Source organism: Nomascus leucogenys, chromosome 2 (genome assembly GCF_006542625.1).
Source record: "Nomascus leucogenys isolate Asia chromosome 2, Asia_NLE_v1, whole genome shotgun sequence".
NCBI classification, from domain to species: Eukaryota; Metazoa; Chordata; class Mammalia; order Primates; family Hylobatidae; genus Nomascus; species Nomascus leucogenys.
This window is the reverse complement of record NC_044382.1, coordinates 110569030-110589814: the sequence shown is the minus strand read 5'-3', so window position 1 is coordinate 110589814 and position 20785 is coordinate 110569030. Positions and strand designations below refer to the sequence as shown.

The 20785-nt window shown below is 37.4% G+C and overlaps 1 protein-coding gene across 4 annotated transcripts in view; it reads left to right on the top strand.

Annotated features, from left to right (window-relative positions):
* Positions 1-20785, top strand: part of SLCO6A1 (solute carrier organic anion transporter family member 6A1) — a 128936-nt gene that overhangs the window by 31878 nt on the left and 76273 nt on the right. For 3 of the 4 annotated variants that reach the window (XM_003259802.4, XM_003259801.4, XM_003259800.4), the window contains 2 exons: positions 10844-10965; positions 12130-12239. The exons of the other annotated variant lie outside the window; for it this stretch is intronic. In XM_003259802.4, the coding sequence (XP_003259850.2) occupies positions 10844-10965; positions 12130-12239 (232 nt within the window). The remainder of the gene's footprint in view (positions 1-10843; positions 10966-12129; positions 12240-20785) is intronic. 4 annotated transcript variants of the gene reach the window in all.

Here is a 20785-nt window from a genome sequence, read left to right as displayed (position 1 = left end):
AAGAAGTTGAATCTCTGAATAGACCAATAACAGGCTCTGAAATTGAGGCAATAATTAATAGCTTACCAATAAAAAAAAGTCCAGCACCAGACAGATTCACAACTGAATTCTACCAGAGGTACAAAGAAGAGCTGCTACCCTTCCTTTTGAAACTATTACAATCAATAGAAAAAGAGAGAATCCTCCCTAACTCATTTTATGTGGCCAATATCATCCCGATACCAAAGCCTGGTAGAGACACACACAAAAAAGAGAATTTTAGGCCAATATCCCTGATGAACATGGATGCGAAAATCCTCAATAAAATACTGGCAAACCAAATCCAGCAGCACATCAAAAAGTTCCACCATGATCAAGTGGGCTTCATCCCTGGGATGCAAGGCTGGTTCAACATATGCAAATCAATAAACATAATTCATCACATAAACAGAACCAATGACAAAAGCCACATGATTTTCTCAGTAGATGTGGAAAAGGCCTTCGACAAAATTCAACAGCCTTTCATGCTAAAAACTCTCAATAAACTAGGTATTGATGGAATGTATCTCAAAATAATAAGAACTATTTATGACAAACCCACAGCCAATATCATACTGAATGGGCAAAAACTGGAAGCATTCCCTTTGAAAACTGGCACAAGACAAGGATGCCCTCTCTCACCACTCCTATTCAACATAGTATTGGAAGTTCTGGCCAGGGCAATCAGGCAAGAGAAAGAAATAAATAGTATTTAATTATGAAAAGAGGAAGTCAAATTGTCCCTGTTTGTAGATGACATGATTGTATGTTCAGAAAACCCCGTTGTCTCAGCCCAAAATCTCCTTAAGCTGATTAGCAACTTCAGCAAAGTCTCAGGATACAAAATCAATGTGCAAAAATCACAAGCATTCTTGTACACCAATCACAGACAAACAGAGAGCAAAATCATGAGTGAACTCCCATTCACAATTACTGCAAAGAGAATAAAATAACTAGGAATCCAACTTACAAGGGATGTGAAGGACCTCTTCAAGGAGAACTACAAACCACTGCTCAATGAAATAAAAAAGGACACAAACAAATTGAAGAATATTCCATGCTCATGGATAGGAAGAATCAATATTGTGAAAATGGCTGTACTGTCCAAGGTAATTTATAGGGTCAACGCCATCCCCATCAAGCTACCAATGACTTTCTTCACAGAATTGGAAAAAAACTACTTTAAACTTCATGTGAAACCAAAAAAAAGCCTGCATAGCCAAGACAATCCTAAGCAAAAAGAACAAAGCTGGAGGCATCGTGCTACCTGACTTCAAACTATACTACAAGGCTACAGTAACCAAAACAGCATGGTACTGGTACCAAAACAGACATATAGACCAATGGAACAGAACAGAGGCCTTAGAAATAACACCACACATCTACAACCATCTGATCTTTGACAAACCTGACAAAAACAAGAAATGGGGAAAGGATTCCCTATTTAATAAATGGTGCTGGGAAAACTGGTTAGCTATATGTAGAAAGCTGAAACTGGATCCTTTCCTTTCACCTTATACAAAAATTAACTCAAGATGGATTAAAGACTTAAACGTAAGACCTAAAACCATAAAAACCCTGGAAGAAAACGAAGTATCTGCTGTCTGCAAGAGACTCACATAATACATAAGGACTCACATAAACTTAAAGTAAAAGGGTAGAAGAAGATATTCCATGCAAATGGTAACTAAAAGTGAGCAGGAGTAGCTATTCTCATATCAGACAAAACAGACTTTAAAGCAACAACAGTTAAAAAAGACAAAGAGGGATATTATAAAATGATAAAAAGTCTAGTTCAACAGGAAAATGTCACAATCCTAAATATTTATGTACTTAATGCTGGAGCTCCTAAATTTTTAAAATAATTACTATCTATTAAGAAATGAGATAAATGACAACACAATAATAGTGGGGACTTCAGTACTCCACTGACAGCACTAGATAGGTCATCAAGACAGAAAGTCAACAAAGAAACAATGGACTTAAAATATACCCTAGAACAAATAGACTTAACAGATATTTACATAAAATTCTACCCCAAAACTGCAGGATATATTCTTTTCCTCAGCACACGGAACATTCTCCAAGATGGACTGCATGATAGGCCACAAAATATGTCTCGATAAATTTAAGACAATTGAAAGCATATCAAGTATCCTCTCAGAGCACAGTGGAATAAAATTGGAAATCTACTCCAAAAGGAAGCCTCAAAACCATGCAAATACATGGAAATTAAACAACCTGCTCCTGAATTATTATTGGATCAATAATGAAATCAATATGGAAATTAAACATTTCTTTGAACTGAACGATAATAGTGACACAAACCTATCAAAACCCTTGGGATACAGCAAAAGCAATGCTAAAAGGAAAGTTTATAGCATTAAATGCCTATATCAAGAAGTCTGAAAGAGCATGATTAGACCATCTAAGGTCACACCTCAAGGAACTAGAGAAAGAAGAACGAACCAAACAGAAAACCAGCAGAAGAAAAGAAATAACAAAGATCAGAGCAGAACTAAATGAAATTGAAACCAAAAATACAAAGGACAAATGAAACACAAAGCTGGTTCTTTGAAAAGATAAACAAAATATATAGACCATTAGTGAGATTAACCAGGAAAGAAAGAAAAGTGATTCAAATAAGCTCGATTAGAAATGAAATGGGAGATATTACAACTGATACCACACAAATACAAAAGAACATTCAAGGCCACTGATACGGTTTGGCTGTGTCCCTACCCAAATCTCACCTTCAATTGTAATAATCCCCAAATGATAAGGGTGGGGCCAAGTGGAAATAAATGAATTGTGGGGGCAGTTTCCCTCATACTGTACTCATATGTAGTGAATAAGTCTCATGAGATTTGATGGTTTTATAAATGGGAGGTCCCCTGCACAAGATCTCTTGCCTGCCACCAGTTTTGTTATTTTTTTTTAAAGAAATTCTCACTCTGTCACCCAGGCTGGAGTATAGTGGTGTAATCACAGCTCACTAAAGCCTCAATTCCTGGACTCAGGTGATCCTCCCACCTCTGGAGTAGCTAGGACTACAGGCATGCATCCTCATACCAGGATAATGTTTTTGTATTTTTGGTAAAGACGAGGTTTACAAAGAAATCAGAACTTCATATACACCATATGCAAAAATCACAATATACAAAAATCAACTCAAGATGGATTAAAGACTTAAATGTAAAACCCAAAGCTATAAAAACCCTAGAAGAAAACCTAGGCCATACCATTCAGGAATAGGCATGGGCAAAGATTTCATGATGAAGACACCAAAACAATTGCAACAAAAACAAAAATTGACGATTGAGATCTAATTAAACTAAAGGGCTTCTGTGCAGCCAAAGAAACTATCAACAGAGTAAACAGACAACCTACAGAATGGGAGAAAATTTTGACAAACATGCATCTGACCAAGGTCTAATACCCAGCATCTATAAGGAATATAAATTTACAAGAATAAATACAAACAACTCCATTAAAAAGTGGACAAAGGACATGAACAGACACTTCTCAAAAGAAGACATACATGTGGCCCGCAATCATATGAAAAAAGTCTCAACATCACTAATCATTAGAGAAATGCAAATCAAAACTGCAATGAGGTACTGTCTCACATAAGTCACAATGGCTATTAATAAGTCAAAAAATTACAGATGCTGGTGAGGCTGTGGAGAAAAAGGAACTCTTTTACACTCTTGGTCGGAGCATAAATTAGTTCAACCATTGTGGAAGACAGTGCGGTAATTCCTCAAAGACCTAGATACTGAAATACCATTCAACCTAGCAATCCTATTACTGGGTATATATCCAAAGATAAACATCATCCAATTATAAAGACACATGCATGCATATGATCACTGCAGCATTATTCACAATAGCAAAGACATGGAATTGATCTAAATGCCCATCAATGATAGACTGGACAAAGAAAATGTGGTAAATATACACCAGGGAATACTATGCAGGCATAAAAAGGAACGAGATCATGTCCTTTGGAGGGATATGAATGGAGCTGGAGGCCATCATCCTTAGTAAACTAAAGCAGGAATAGAAAACCAAATACCATATATTTTCTCATATAAGTGGGAGCTAAGTGGGAGCTAAATGATGTGAACACATAGATACATAGACAGGAAAAACAGCTGGGGCCTACTGGAGGGCAGAGGGTGGGGGGAGGAAGAGTATCAGAAAAAGTAATTGATACTAGGCTTAATACCTGGTTGATGAAATAATCTGTAAAACAAACCCCTGACACACATTTACTTATTTAACAAACCTCCACATCCTGCACTTGTTCTCATGAACTTAAAAGTTAAAAAGAAAAAAGAGAATCACAATACTAACTAATGTGAATATTCTGAGTTTCTGGTTGGGGAGGAATGGGTTTCTGCTATATAGCAGAGACAGGCATAACTTTGAAATCCAGGGGATTTACTTGATTCTTAGTATTCACATTGTCCGGTAGTTCTGTTTAATGAATAACTGCCTCAACTCATTAAAGAAAATACCACTAAGGCTCAGATCTTATAGGAATGATAGTTTGGGTCACCTCACCAGGTGAAGTATTCTTTCCAACCAAGGTGCTAGCTGAGGGTAAGGTATTCATACGATAGATGGTGAATGACGGAAGATGTGATGGTAAACTCAGACCTTGTCACTACTAATGATGCAGGGACAGCAGCAACTAGGTTTGGTGTTAATTTTCTTCTAATTTTTATTCTTCTAGGTTATATGATGAGCCCTGGTAATGGTAACTGTTTTAGACATAATGCGTTTCTCTCAAGGTACTTGAGACAAAGAATTTGAGATAAACACATGAGTACACACTATTAATTTGAGAAATGATACTAGGAAGCATGATAGGGTAGTGGGGAAATAAGCACGGGAAGTTAAAGAAGACAATAAAGTGTTCATTATATTGAGCAATTTACTGCTTAGGGCAACTAGGACTCAATCCCACTGGAGAACTCTGGCAGACAGTGTAAGATATGAGTTATCCCATATATATATATGTCCACTAACTCCTGGAAATTGTTGGTCAAGCGATGCTCCTGAGGTTATTATTAAGCCCTAGGTATTTCTGACCTGCTGTTTGAGAACTGGGCCAAGCATAAAGTTCCTGCTATTCGCCGGGCGCGGTGGCTCACGCTTGTAATCCCAGCACTTTGGGAGGCCGAGGCAGGCGGATCACGAGGTCAGGAGATCGAGACCACGGTGAAACCCCGTTTCTACTAAAAATACAAAAAAATTAGCCGGGCGTGGTGGCGGGCGCCTGTAGTCCCAGCTACTCGGAGAGGCTGAGGCAGGAGAATGGTGTGAACCCGGGAGGCGGAGCTTGCAGTGAGCCGAGATCGCGCCACTGCACTCCAGCCTGGGCGACAGAGCGAGACTCCATCTCAAAAAAAAAAAAAAAAAAAAAAAAAAAGTTCCTGCTATTCAAAGTTAATCATTTGTTATATATGGGAGTGATGAATGCCTAGCTGACATAATACAAATGGGACACTAACAACATCTTCTACAACAATGTTTTAGTTTTCAGTTGCAAATATATTTGAATTGTTATAACCCAATAATTGTATAATAGGTAACAGGATTTGGTGTAGTTATCTCAAGAATTTTCTCACCCAAGATTTTTTTTTTCCAGCAAAGAGCACTAATAGATTCTGAGGTACAAAAGTGATGGATTGTGTTGGATATCATCAGTTTGCTGCTATAATTCCACTCCTTACTTTTCTCCACTCTGCTCTGTACCTAAAGAGGTTGACCTATTATAGACAACATCAATGGTCTCCTTTACCATCTAGCTTAGTTTTAGGCTTGGCTTGTGAAGAGCACTGGCAAGAGATCTGAGAGCATGAGGAAACTTAAATCTGGATATTTATCTCCTTTCCTGATGAATCTCAGTGGCTTGGTGGTGTCTCTTTAATAAAGGCTACATTTGTCTTATGACCCTCTGATAAAACCACCTGTGGAGTTCACTTAACTTCTGTCTCCTCTTGCCTCTTCAGGCACCTTTTCAGGTGGTAGTGGCTCTCTTCTATTGCAAGACTCAGGATACAATCTCTTCCTATACAGATTTCTTTAAACTTTCCTTATGTCACTTAAATCATACCTTTTATTAAATTACTCAAAGAGAATGTATTATTAAGATTCAGTATGTATATTAACCTTCTGTATTTTTTTGAATTTGCTGCTTATTTCCTGTCTTATTTTTATATTGGTTCATTATTTCTTATAGATTTATAAAAATTCTTCACTTATTGTTGATATTAATTGTTTGCTAGACCTATGACCAATAATTTCTCCCAATCTATCCTTAAACTTTGTATATGGTATATTATACAAACTTTAAAAGTTTTTATATCATCAAATATGTCAATATTTTTCTTTCCATAAACTTTGAATGTTCTTTCTTGCTTAAGAAGTTCTGTTTTTTTATTTCGATAGTTTTTGGGGAACAGATTTTTTTTTTTGTTACCTGAGTAAGTTCTTTAGTGGTTATTTCTGAAATTTTGGTGCACCCACCACGTGAGAAGTGTACACCGTACACAATGTGTAGTCTTTTATCCCTCACCACCCATCCTACCCTTCCCTGCAAGTCCCCAAAGTCCATTACATTTCTTCTTATGCCTTTACATCCTCATAGCTTAGCTCCCACTAATGAGTGAGAACATGCACAGCTCCATCCAGGTTGTTGCAAATGCCATTATTTTGTTCCTGGTTTGTTTTTTTGTTTGTTTGTGTTTTTTTTTTTTTGAGACAGAGTTTCGCTCTTGTCGCCCAGGCTGGAGTGCAATGGCGCGATCTTGACTCACTGCAACCTCTGCCTCCCAGGTTTAAGCAATTCTCCTGCCTCAGCCTCCCCAGTAGCTGGGATTACAGGCATGCGCCATCATGCCCAGCTAAATTTGTATTTTTGGTAGAGATGGAGTTTCTCCATGTTGGTCAGGCTGGTCTTGAACTCCTGAGCTCAGTTGATCCCCCCGCCTCAGCCCCCCAAAATGCTGGGATTACACGCATGAGTCACCGTGCCCGGCCTATTTTGTTCCTTTTTATGGCAGAGTAGTATTCCATGGTGTATATAAACCACATTTTCTTTATCCACTAATTTGTTGATGGGCATTTAGGCTGGTTCCATATTTTTGCTTTTGCAAGTTGTGCTGCTATAAACATGTATATGCAAGTGTCTTTTTCATATGACTTATTTTGTTCTGGGTAGATACTGAGTAGTGAGATTGTTTGATCAAATGGTAGTTCTACTTTTAGTTCTTTAAGAAATCTCGATACTGTTTTCCATAGTGATCGTACTAGTTTACATTTCCACCAGCAGTGTAAAAGTATTCTCTTCTCACCACATCCACACCAACATCTACTAATTTTTATTTTTTAATTATGGCCATTCTTGCAGGAGTAAAGTAGTATCTCATTGTGGTTTTAACTTGCATTTTCTTGATAAATAGTGATATTGAGCATTTTTTCATATGTTTGTTGGGCATTTGTATATCTTCTTTTGAGAATTGTCTATTGATGTCCTTTGCCCACTTTTTGATGGATTGTTTTTTTCTTACTGATTTTTTGAATTTCTAGTTGATTCTGGATATTAGTCCTGTGTCATATGCATAGTTTGCAAATATTTTCTCCCACACTGTGGGTTGTCTGTTTTCTCTGCTGATTATTTCTTTTGCTTTGCAGAAGCTTTTCTGTTTAATTAGATCTCATCTTTATTTTTGCTTTTGGGATTTGCTTTGGGATTCTTGTTCATTAACTCTTTGCCTAAGCCAACATCTAGAAGAGTTTCTATGATGTTATTTTCTAGAAGTTTTATGATGTCAGGTCTTAAATTTAAGTCTTTGATCCATCTTGAGTTGATTTTTGTATAAGACAATAAGGTAAGACTTGAGTTGATTTTTGTATAAGTGGACAATGAGGATCCAGTTTCATTCTTCTACATATTGCTTGACAATTATCCAAGCACCATTTGTTGAATAGGATATCCTTTCCCCAATTAAAGTTTTTGTTTGCTTTGTCAAAGGTCAGTTGGTTGCAAGTATTTGGCTTTATTTATGGGTTCTCTATTCTGTCCCATTGGTCTCTGTGCCTGTTTTTATACCAGTAGCATGCTGTTTTGCTGATTATAGCGTTGTAGTATATTTTGAAGTCAGATAGTGTGATGCCTCTAGATTTGTTATTTTTACTTAGTCTTGCTTTGGCTATGCAGGCTCTTTTTTGGTTCCATGTGAATTTTAGGATTGTTTTTTCTAGTTCTGTGAAGAATGATGTTGGTATTTTGATGGAAATTGCATTGAATCAATAGATTGCTTTTGGCAGTATGGTCATTTTCACAATATTGATTCTATCCATCCATGAGCATGGAATGTGCTTCCATTCATTTGTGTCAGCTATGATTTCTTTCAGCAGTGCTTTGTAGTTTTCCTGGTAGAGGTCTTTCACTTCCTTGGTTAGGTATGTTCCTAAGTATTTTTATTTTATTTTATTTTATTGCAGCTGTTGTAAAAGAGATTGAGTTCTTGATTTGTTTATCAGGTTGGACATTGTTGGTGTATAGCAGTGCTACTGATTTGTGTACATTGATACATTATCCTGAAACTTTACTGAATTCATTCATCAGTTCTTGGAGCTTTTTGGATGGATCTTTATGGTTTTCTAGGTATATGATCATATCATTGGTGAACAGTAACAGTTTGACTTCCTCTTTACTGATTTGGATGCCCTTTATTTCTTTCTATTGTTTAACTGCTCTGGCTAGGACAAGAAGTTCTTATGCTCTATAAACTTATTAAAATATTTGACTATATTTTCTCCAGCACTTTCGTAAACGTGTTTGTATGTTTATATTTAACATTCAATTTCAGTTTATTTTTGCATATAAGAGGCATGGGCCAAGCTTGTCTTTTTCCTTTAACAGGATATCTAATTGCACTGATGACATTTATGTGTCATTATGTGTTTTTTATTGATATTAAATACCATCTTCATCCTAAACTAAAGTTACCTGTATCCATAGATTTCCTTCTTGTCTCATTTAATCTATTCCCTGATGTACGTTTCTATTCCCATGCCAATATTACAATATTTTAGTTACTAAAGCTTTATTGTATAGTTTGCTATTTGGTAGGAGAAGTACCCATTTATTATTGTTTTTCATCAAACATTGGGGCTATGTTTGCAAAATGACTCTTCAATCTAAATTTTATAATCTCAGGTTTTAATCAAAGCATTTTGATTTGAATTACTTGAATTTATGGACTACATTAGGACTGTTATCTTTTCATACATATGGTATATTACTTTATTTTCTGTTTTTCTTTTATACCCTTCAATAAAGATTTATAATTTCCTTTATTTAACATATTCCATTAAGCCTATTCCTAGGCATTTCATACATTTTTTAGTATTTATTGTGAATGAAATCTCTGTATTTTATATGTAACCATTATATTGTTTTTCCCAATTGATAGTTTTTTTTTAGCTGATTTCCTACCTCTTCTGGGTACACAATTATATACACATATGTAATAATCACATGTAATATAACATATATAGTTAGAATACATAGCTGGGTTCAAAAGTGAAAAAACTCCTGACTATTATAATCAGTGAGAAAACATGCAGCCCTAGTGACAATCTGGAATTGAAACTCCCTGAGTGCAGCATATGCCGATATATATATATATGACAAGTGGGTAATGACAGTCAAGACTGCAACCCCAGGAAAATTGGAATTTCTATTCCTTAATAATGCTAGCAGTGGACAATGAGTTGTCCCATCAGTGAATAAGACAGTGCACATTCTCTACATTCCTATGAAAAACAAGGTCTGTAAGAAGTTGTTCACCAGATCTTGGTTGGCAATAGAAACACCCATGAAAAACCAGCACTTCCAAAACTGTGGTTCCTGTGGATGTGAGCATTTTCCTGCAATGGCTGTTTGGAGGGGGTCTTAAATGTGTGTGAATTAGAAGACAATGGCGTCTATGTATTAATCAGTTCCCCCTAATTTCCTCCTTAAATGACAGAGTAGCTTCACAACTATGAAAATTCTCCACAAATCCATGGCTTCAGCATTATTTGAAGACAAAGTATGCTTAAACTGAAAAATAATTATGAGTAAAATGAGAATAGTAACAAATCCCAGCATAGAATCCTCAACTTTCCCATATCACCTTCCCCACTGCAAGGCTTTATGGTGAGCAAAGGCAGATGAAGAAAAATTGCAGAGAAGACAGAAGACAGCAAAGTGTCCTAAGGTTGATTTGGAATAATAACTAGAAGGATACATTCACACTAAATCTGAAAGTTCAGAGAAGGGACTGGAAGAAAGGGATTTCAAAATATTTGTAATTGAAAGGATTAAATGCCATAAAAAGCTTCAGCTGTGCAAAATAAAGGGCCAAGCTTGTCATAGAGGTCTAAGTGCTTGATTTTTAAGAATGATTTTAAAGGAAAGGTAAGATTTAAAAAGGTAGTGTTCCAAATATATAGCTTCTGGTGGAGAAGAAAAAGTTAAATAGGAAGAAACAAGTACCTTTTGCTACCTGAGTGGTGCCGAGAAAAAGAAGCGAAAGGGAAAATATTAGAATCCTGTAAGACAAAACAAGCACGTAATTGGTGACTCACAATTACTACCTTTCAACAAAACAAAAAATAGTGACAAATAAAAAAGTTCCATTTCTGTTTCACTCTCCAACCCTCCCTCTCTCACTCTCACTTTCTTCACTCTGTTTGATTATGGTTTTGTTGTAATCAAATACCTAAAGTTGCTTTTTTTTTTCATTTTTCTCTATTAAAGCACTACAGACAATAATGGTAGTCCAGAATGGCTATGGACTTGGTGGATCAATTATCTTTTTGCCGCTGTCTTTGCATGGTGTACATTAATACCATTGTCATGCTTTCCAAACAATATGCCAGGTGACTATAAAATGTAATTTATTAAATTGGAGGATAGTAGTTTCTTCCACCATGGTTCTTATTCTCGTAGAATGACTATATTACATTTTTACATACATGAGTATGCCTCTCGCTGTAGTGGTTTGTCATAGAGATACAGTGTCAAGTGCTAGTATTATTTAAGCAAATAAAGCAGCATTACAGCCAAATATTATTTGATTTATGTACCAGAATTTCTTATTCTTTTTATTTAGTTTTGAGACAGGGCCTTGCTTTCACTCAGGCTGAGTGCAGTGGTATGATCACATATCACTGTGGCCTCAAACTTCTGGGCTCAAGTCATCCTCCTGCCTCACCTTCAGAGTAGAATTGGACTACAGATGCATGCCACCATGCTCAGCAAGTTTTTAAAATTTTTCCTTTTTTTTCTAGAGATGGAGTCTTGCTGTGTTGCGCAGGCTAGTCTTAAACTCCTGGCCTCAAGCTATCCTTCCACCTTAGCTTCACAATGCATTGAGATTACAGGTGTAAGCCACCACAGCTGGCCCAGAATTTCATTAGAATTAGTGCATATTTTGTTTCTCATTATTTCCTTTTAAAAATGCTTTATATCTAGAGTTCATACAGTGTCTTGAAAACTGAAGCATATTTAAATCTACTTACCTAGCATTAATGTATTGACTACCTTAGAATTGTTGTAAGATAAAATAATAACTGTTAAAATTTTCCTGGAAACACTGAAAAATACATGTAAAGTCAAAGAAATCAAATACTCTCCTGATTATAGTACATTTCATTGGCACAAAATAGTTTTAGTTATATCAAAGATTATTCCCTCATATTTTAGAGCAAATCAAGTGTGGCTAAATTTTAAAATAAATTAAAATGTTATTTACTCAGTCATGGGAGCTACATTTCAAGTATTTAACAGCCATGTGTAGCTAGAGGCTACAGTATTGGACTGTGCAGATATGGAAAGTTTTCATTAGCACAGAATGTTCTTCAGGACAACACCGTTTTAGAAGATTGTGTCTTTTAGTTAATGAGGTTGACTTTAGCTTGTTCAAAAACAACTCATTTGCCATTTCAGGATTAATTGAATTTATTAGGGTGTGTATGTATGTTTTATGTATGGGTTTTAGTTATTTGAATATGTCATAAGATTTTTTACTTGTTTATATATAGGTTCAACACGGATAAAAGCTAGGAAACGTAAACAGCTTCATTTGTTTGACAGCAAACTTAAAAATCTGGAACTTGGAACTAGTATCAAGGATTTATGTACTGGTCTTTGGGTAAAGTAAAATATTTTACTTGAACAAGCCAACTAAGTTGACCTGTGTAATTTTCTAGTAGTGAACTTATGAAAATACCCATAAAGGGTTCAACCTAAATCTGGGTGAGACTTTTGAAGTCTTTTAACTAACTTATTCACTTTACAGATAATAAAAAATAGGGCTGGCTTTGCTAATAACTTGACTAGTGTCAGAGATTGGCACCAGGTATTTTCCTTCTATTTCTTTTAGTTTTTTATTATTTTGTGTTTATTTTTTCTCTGCAGAAATAAATAAGGCATTTAATGGGATGACATGTATGTATCAACATTATCTTTTTTATTATGTTTAAATGACTCAGAAGAGCTCTAGAAGTCGAAAAATAGTCCCACAAACGTCATGTTTTGTGGAAAATATCTCAATATTAAATGAAGAAAATCTTTCTTTTTCTAAGTGAAACAAGGTCTACAATATAGACATTGTGGAGTTAAAAAACACCAACTTTTAAATAATGATTTGACTTTCCATTTGTTTTCTCTTCTGCTATTCATAGCTTCATCCTCTCTGTTGTTTGCAGATTGTATTTCTCACATACAGATTTTATCACGTCATTTCTCAGATTACTTGATAGATGAATTTCATACCTTTTAATAGGACTTTGAAGATCTTTCACAGTAGCATCAACTGAATTTTCCTATCCCATTTTCTTAGAATTTTATTCCTCTCTCCTCCATATTCCAGCCACTTGGTCTTTCCTGGACACATTAGGTAATTTTATAGTCCTGTATTTTTGGTAGATGCTAATCTCTCTATTTAAAATGTCGTTCTCTCTCTTCTCTATTATAAAAAAACTCTTTGTCAAATCTCACCTTATATTCCCAGGCAAAATGAGTTTCTCCCTCCTTAATGTTTTCACAGATCTTTGTTGTAACATAATGTTATATATATATATTCTTTTGTTATACTGGTTTAATCCTAAAACAAATGTATATGTTGTATAAAATCAGCAATATGTTTATTTGTTTCTATTCTGTGTTTATCTTTTAATCAAATCATAAACCATTCCTCCTAATTGGTTACATTTAATTCAGATTTGTATTTAGTTTTAATTTTTATCAAAATATTACATGTACATATATTTTAACAACACAGAAGCCAATTAGTTATAATCTCTTTCATATTGTTAAAAATTAAGACACAATTATTAAAAACACTTCAGAAAATTTAAACATGAGTGTTTTAAGGTTTTTTTTTGTTTTGTTTTAAGTTTACTGCCAGAAAAGAAAAAAAAAAAAACAAGCCAATTCCAATTCTTCTTACTTGGAAACGGAGTATTTTGTTATTATTTTTAGACAGGATATAGAATAATATAATGCCTGGTAACAATCTTAGACTTCTAACTAACATCTATTTGAGTAAATAACTAGATGATATCTGATTTCTTTTTAAAGTTTATCAGAAGGTGGAACTTTTAGAATTGCAGAGTGAGAAACGTGGAAAATCTTGACCTCCAAAATGTGGTGGTAAAACTGGCAGAATTGTCGACAACTATTTTGAAACTCTGGAAATTAAGCAAAGGAATACAATAAATTGAAAGCATTTATTCAAAAGTTATTGAACATTGGTTAGAAGAGTAGGGTCTGTGGCATTCAAATTTGGGACTGCATCCATTGTCTTTTCTTCCCTCCCTACCCTCCATGTCTTGATAACAGTGAAGGCTAACAGTCTTCCTGCCACTTGAGGCGGTTGATCTAGTTTGGAGCTCCATGGAAAAGTCCTGGGACATTGTAGTCAGCAATGACAATATTGGTGGCAAATCTTTGGAAAAGGCCAGCATCACAGCTGTCAGAGGCAGCAATACTTGTTAGGGGAAACAGTAAACCAGCCAAAAATGTAAAAGATCTATCTGGCCAATGATATTGGGCTTTGAAAGCTTTAATATATTCATGGGGATCTGAAAGGGTTCACACACTCAGGAGAGGTCAGAGATGGCCCCAGTTATCTACTGGTTCCTGGCTGAGCACAAGTCCTTACATAAACAGAAAGTGAAAGTCAAAGCAGCTTGTAAACTGCCTGAAACTTGACTATGTGATCCAATCCATGTACAGATTCCCTCAGCAAAAAGTGGAAGCCCTACTGACTCAAGATATTTCAGTAAAACCCCTGCCCAATTATTGGGTGGCCATCAAGGTATGCTGACCCAAGGTGACTCCTGGGAAGCCAGGCTTAAAAATGAGGAAAATAATTAAAAATAGAACATAGGCTTCTGTGGCTGCACACTCCTAGGAAGAAAGAATTTATTTAATTTGTCCTGAAAAGTACTTCACAGTGCAGCTTCCTTATACAAAAGCGACCAGATTGTTTTCCACATGGAATCCTGCCCCTGTGACTCCTCACTGGGCAGGGCCTCTCCACCTGGGCACCTAGCACAGTCACTCTGCCCCAACCCGAACCCTTCAGTTGATGATGGCTCTGCATTTCTCTGGGGAGGAAATTCCAGAGACAACTCACAGCCCCTCTGCCCTTGCTGCTGCAGTGGTACCACGGTTACTATCCTTAGGCTGGGAAAGAAATAAAGGGTCTGAGTGCTTTACTCACACCTCCAGCATGCCATGGCTGCCCTGTGGAGAAAAGGCCAGTCTTTCTTGCCTGTGAGCTCCCTGCTCACTACTAGGCCGGGCACCTCGGCTTGGGCCGGCAACACAGGTGCTTCACCCTGGTCTGATCATACCAGTTGGTGTGCTTCTCTGGAGTGGAGCCCCAAGAGATTAATGAAAGGCCCTCTGCCATTGCCACTGCCAAGATCCTTTCCCCTGGTGCCTCCAAGCCAGGGAGGGAAGAAAAAGCATCAGCTTGCCCCAGGGCTGTGATGCGCAGCGTGGAAATGCCAAGCTGAGATCTGCAGCCAGTGCTAGTGGGAAAGGAGCCTACACTCTCAGAGCACTGACAGAGCATGGAGCATGGCTGCAAATACAAGGAAATACAGAGATGCTGCATGGCTGAGCAAGAGCCCACCTACTGGCCATGATGCTTAAGTGCCATCTACTGGATTGCAGCCCAAACTTCAACACCAAAAATACTTGGCTAATATATCCCACTATGAAACCAAGCACAGGAATTCTGTCACAAATAAAGATGCTGCACAAAGCCTTGGCCCTCTGAAAACATTCAGAAATGAAGTCAACTGACTTTAGTCAAATTACACCATAGTTAAAGGAACACAGCCCACACACATGAGTAAGAACCAGCACAAAAAGCCTGGCAACTCTAAAAGCCAGAATGTCTTTTTACTTCCAAACAACCTCACTAGCTCCCCAGCAATGCTTATTCACCAGGATGAAATGGCTGAAATGACAGAATTCAGAATCTGCATGGAAATGAAGATTTTAGATATTCGGAAGAATGCTGAAACCCGTCCCAAGGAATATAAGGAATCCAGTAAAATGATGAAAGTGATGAAAGATTAAGTAGCCATTTTAAGAAAGAACCAGATCTAGATGATATAGCTGAAAAACTCACTAGAAGAATTTCATAACATAATTGGGAGTATTATCAGTTGAGGAAAGAATCTCAGAGCTTGAAGACCAGTGGTTGGAATTAACTCAGACAAAAATAAAAAAGAATTTTACAAAATGGACAAAACCTCAAAGAAATATGAGATTATGTTAATAGACCAAATCTATGACTCACTGGCATCCCTGAAAGACAGGGAGAAAGAGCAAGCAACTTGGAAAACATATTTGAGGATATCGTCCACAAAACTTTCCTCAATCTCACTAGAGAGGTCAGTATAAAAATCAGGAAATTCAGGCCAGGCGCGGTGGCTCATGACTGTAATCCCAGCACTTTGTGGGGCCGAGGCGGGCGGATCACGAGGTCAGGAGATCGAGACCATCCTGGCTAACATGGTGAAACCCCGTCTCTAATAAAAGTACAAAAAATTAGCCAGGCGTGGTGGCAGGCGCTTGTAGTCTCAGCTACTCGGGAGGCTTAGGCAGGAGAATGGCATGAACCCAGGAGGCAGAGCTTGCAGTGAGCCGAGATCGCACCTCTGCACTCCAGCCTGGGCAACAGAGCAAGACTCCATCTCAAAAAAAAAAAAAAAAATCAGGAAATTCAAAGTAACCTGGTGAGACATTATACAAGATGACTATCCCCAAGAGACATAGTTATCAGATCCTCCCAGGTCAATGCAAAGTGAAAAACACTAAAGGCAGCTAGAGTGACGGGAAAGGTCATCTACAAAGTCAACCCCATCAAGCTAACAGTAAAGCTGTCAGCAGAAACTCTACAGCCAGAAGAGACTGGGGGTCTATATTCAGAAATTTTAAAGAAAAGAAATTAGAACCAAGAATTTCATATCCAACCAAACTAAGCTTCATAATCCAAAGAGAAATAAAATACTTTTTAGACAAGCAAATGCTAAGGGAATTTGTTACCACCAGACCTGCCTTATAAGAAGTTCCTAAGGGGATGCTAAACATGGAAATGAAACACCATTACTGACCACCACAAAAACACACTCAAGTACTATTGACACTATAAAGCAAATACACAATCAGGTCTACATAACAACCAGCTAACCACACAATGATACGATCAAATCCACACATATGAATATTAACCTTGAACAGAAATGGATTATAGCTCCCACTTAAAAGGCACAGACTGTCAAGTCGGATAATAAAGCAAGACCTAACTGTATGCTATCTTCAAGAGACCCATCTCACATGCAAGGACACCCATAGGCTCAAAGTAAAAGGATGGAGAAATATCTATCAAGCAAGTGGAAAGCAATAAAGGCAGGGATTGCTATTCTTATGTCAGACAAAACCAACTTTAAACCAACAATAATCAGAAAGGACAAAGGGGGGCATTATATTAATGACAAAGGTTCAACTCAACAAGAAGATCTAACTCTCCTAAATATATATGCAACCAACACTGGAATGCCCAGACTCATAAAACAAGTTCTTAGAGACTTATGAAGAGACTTAGATAACTACACAATAACAGTGGGAGACTTCAACACCCCACTGATAGTATTGGACAGATCACTGAGGCAGAATACTAACAAAGATATTTGGGACCTAAACTTGGCACTTGACCAAATGTACCTAACAGTTCTATGGAGAACACTCCATGTAACCAAAACAAAATATATATTCTTCTCATCTGCACATGGTACATCCTCTAAAATTGACCACACAATCAGCCATAAAGCAATTCTTAACAGATTCCAATAAAATGAAATCATACCAACTGCACTCTCAAACAACAGTGCAATAAAAATAGAAATTGATATCAAGAAGATCTCTCAAAACCATACAATTACATGGAAATTAAACAGTCTGCTCCTGAATGACTTTTGGGTAAACAATACAATTAAGACAGAAATCAAGAAATTCTTTGAAGTAATGAAAACAAAGATACAACATACCAGAATCTCTGGAACACAGCTAAAGCATTGTTAAGAAGGAAGTTTATAGTGCTAAACACTCACATAAAAAAGTTACAAATATCTCAAATTAACAATCTAACATCACACCTAGGGAAACTAAAAACAAGAGCAAACCAACTCCAAAGGTAGCAGAAGAAAAGAAGGAAACAAAATTGGAGCTGAACTGAACAAAAGAAAGAAGAGAAAAACCATAAAAAGATGAATGAAATGAAATGTTTGTTCTTAGAAAGAATAAATGAGATTGATAGACCACTAGCTAGACAAATAAGAAAAGGGACAAGATATAAATAAACACAATCAGAAATGACAAAAGGGAAATTACCACCAACCTCACAGTTATACAAAAAACCCTCAGAGACTATTACAAGCACCACTATGCACATAAACTAGAAAATCTGGAAGAAACGGATAAATTTCTGGAAGCATGCAACCTCCTAAGATTGAACCAGGAAGAAATTGAAACCCTGAACGGACAAGTATTGAGTTGCAAAATTGAATCAATTATAAAAAAAAACGACCAATGAACCAGAAAAGACTCTGTATGAGACAGATTCACAGCCAAATTCTACTAGACACATAAAGAACAGCTGATAACCAATCCTACTGAAACTATTCTAAAAAAATCAAGGCGGAGGGAATCCCTAACACGTTCTATGAGGCCAACGTCATTCTGATACCAAAGCCTGGCACAGACACAAATGAAATAAGAAAGCTTCAGGCCAATATCCTTGATGAACATAAATGCAAACATTCTCAAAAAAATACTAGCAAACTGAATCCCGGTGCACATCAGAAAACTAAACCACCACAATTGAGTAGGCTTTATTTCTGGGATGCAAGGTTGGTTAAACATACACAAATCACTAAATGTGATTCACCATATAAACAGAACTAAAAACAAAAGCACATGATCATCTCGATAGATGCAGAAAATCCTTTTGATAAAATTCAATATCCTTTTGGGTTAAAAACTTTCAACAGGGCCAGGCGTGGTGGTTCACACCTGTAATCCCAGCACGTTGGAAGGCCGAGGTGGCAAATCACGAGGTCAGGAGTTTGAGACCAGTCTGGCCAACTTGGTGAAACTCTGTCTCTACCAAGAATACAAAAAAATTAGCAGGGCGTAGTGGCGGGTGCCTGTAATCCCAGCCACTTGGGAGGCTGAGGCAGAAGAATTGCTTGAACCCAGGAGGCAGAGGTTGCAGTGAGCCAAGATCACTCCACTGCACTCCAGCCTGGGAGACAGAGTAAGACTCCATCTCAAAAAAAAAAAAAAAAAACCTTTTAACAAACTAGGCATCGAAGGTACATACCTCAAAATAAGAGTCATCTGTGACAAACCCATAACCAACATCATACTGAATGGGGAAAAGCTGGAAATATTCCCCTTTGAAAACTGGAACAAGACAAGGATGCCCTCTCTCATCACTCCTATTCAACATAGTATTGGAAGTCCTGGCCAGAGCAATCAGACAAGAGAAAGAAAGAAAGCGCATCCAAATAGGAATAGAGGAAGTCAAACTTATTTTCTTTACAGACAATATAATGCTGTACCTAGAAAGCCCCATAGTATCTTCCCAGTGGCTCCTAGATTTCATAAACAAATTCAGCAAAGTTTCAGGGTACAAAATCAATGTACAGAAATCAGTAGCATTTCTCTACACCAATAATGTCCAAGCTGAGAGCCAAATCAAGAATGCAATCCCAGGTTGGGCGTGGTGGCTCAAGCCTATAATCCCAGCACTTTGGGAGGCCGAGGTGGGCGGATCACGAGGTCAGGAGATCGAGACCATCCTGGCTAACATGGTGAAACCCTGTCTCTACTAAAAATACAAAAAATTAGCCGGGCGTGTTGGCGGGCGCCTGTGGTCCCAGCTACTCGGGAGGCTGAGGCAGGAGAATGGCGTGAACCCGGGAGGCGGAGCTTGCAGTGAGCCGAGATCGCGCCACTGCACTCCAGCCTGGGGGACAGAGCAAGACTCCGTCTCAAAAAGAAAAAAATTTCCTCCCGTAGCTCAGAATAGTTTGATCGTCTGAAGCCTTCTTCTCTCAACTCGTCAAAGAATGGGCAAAAACTGGAAGCATTCCCTCTGAAAACTGGCACAAGACAGGGATGCCCTCTCTCACCACTCCTATTCAACATAGTGCTGGAAGTTCTGGCCAGGGCAATCAGGCAGGAGAAGGAAATAAAGGGTATTCAATTAGGAAAAGAGGAAGTCAAACTGTCCCTGTTTGCAGATGACATGATTGTATATCTAGAAAATCCCATTGTCTCAGCCCAAAATCTCCTTAAGCTGATTAGCAACTTCAGCAAAGTCTCAGGATACAAAATCAATGTACAAAAATCACAAGCATTCTTGTACACCAATCACAGACAAACAGAGAGCCAAATCATGAGTGAACTCCCATTCACAATTGCTTCAAAGAGGATAAAATACCTAGGAATCCAACTTACAAGGGATGTGAAGGACCTCTTCAAGGAGAACTACAAACCACTGCTCAATGAAATCAAAGAGGATACAAACAAATGGAAGAACATTCCATGCTCATGGGTTGGAAGAATCAATATCGTGAAAATGGCCATACTGCCCAAGGTAATTTATAGATTCAATGCCATCCCCATCAAGCTACCAATGACTTTCTTCACAGAATTGTAAAAAACTACTTTAAAGTTCATATGGAACCAAAAAAGAGCCAGCATCGCCAAGTCAATCCTAAGCCAAAAGAACAAAGCTGGAGGCATCACACTACCTGACTTCAAACTATACTACAAGGCTACAGTAACCAAAACAGCATGGTACTGGTACCACAACAGAGACATAGATCGATGGAACAGAACAGAACCCTCAGAAATGATGCCGCATATCTACAACTATCTGATCTTTGACAAACCTGACAAAAACAAGAAATGGGGAAAGGATTCCCTATTTAATAAATGGTGCTGGGAAAACTGGCTAGCCATATGTAGAAAGCTGAAACTGGATCCCTTCCTTACACCTTATACAAAAATTAATTCAAGATGGATTAAAGACTTATATGTTAGACCTAAAACCATTAAAATCCTACAAGAAAACCTAGGCAATACCATTCAGGACATAGGCGTGGG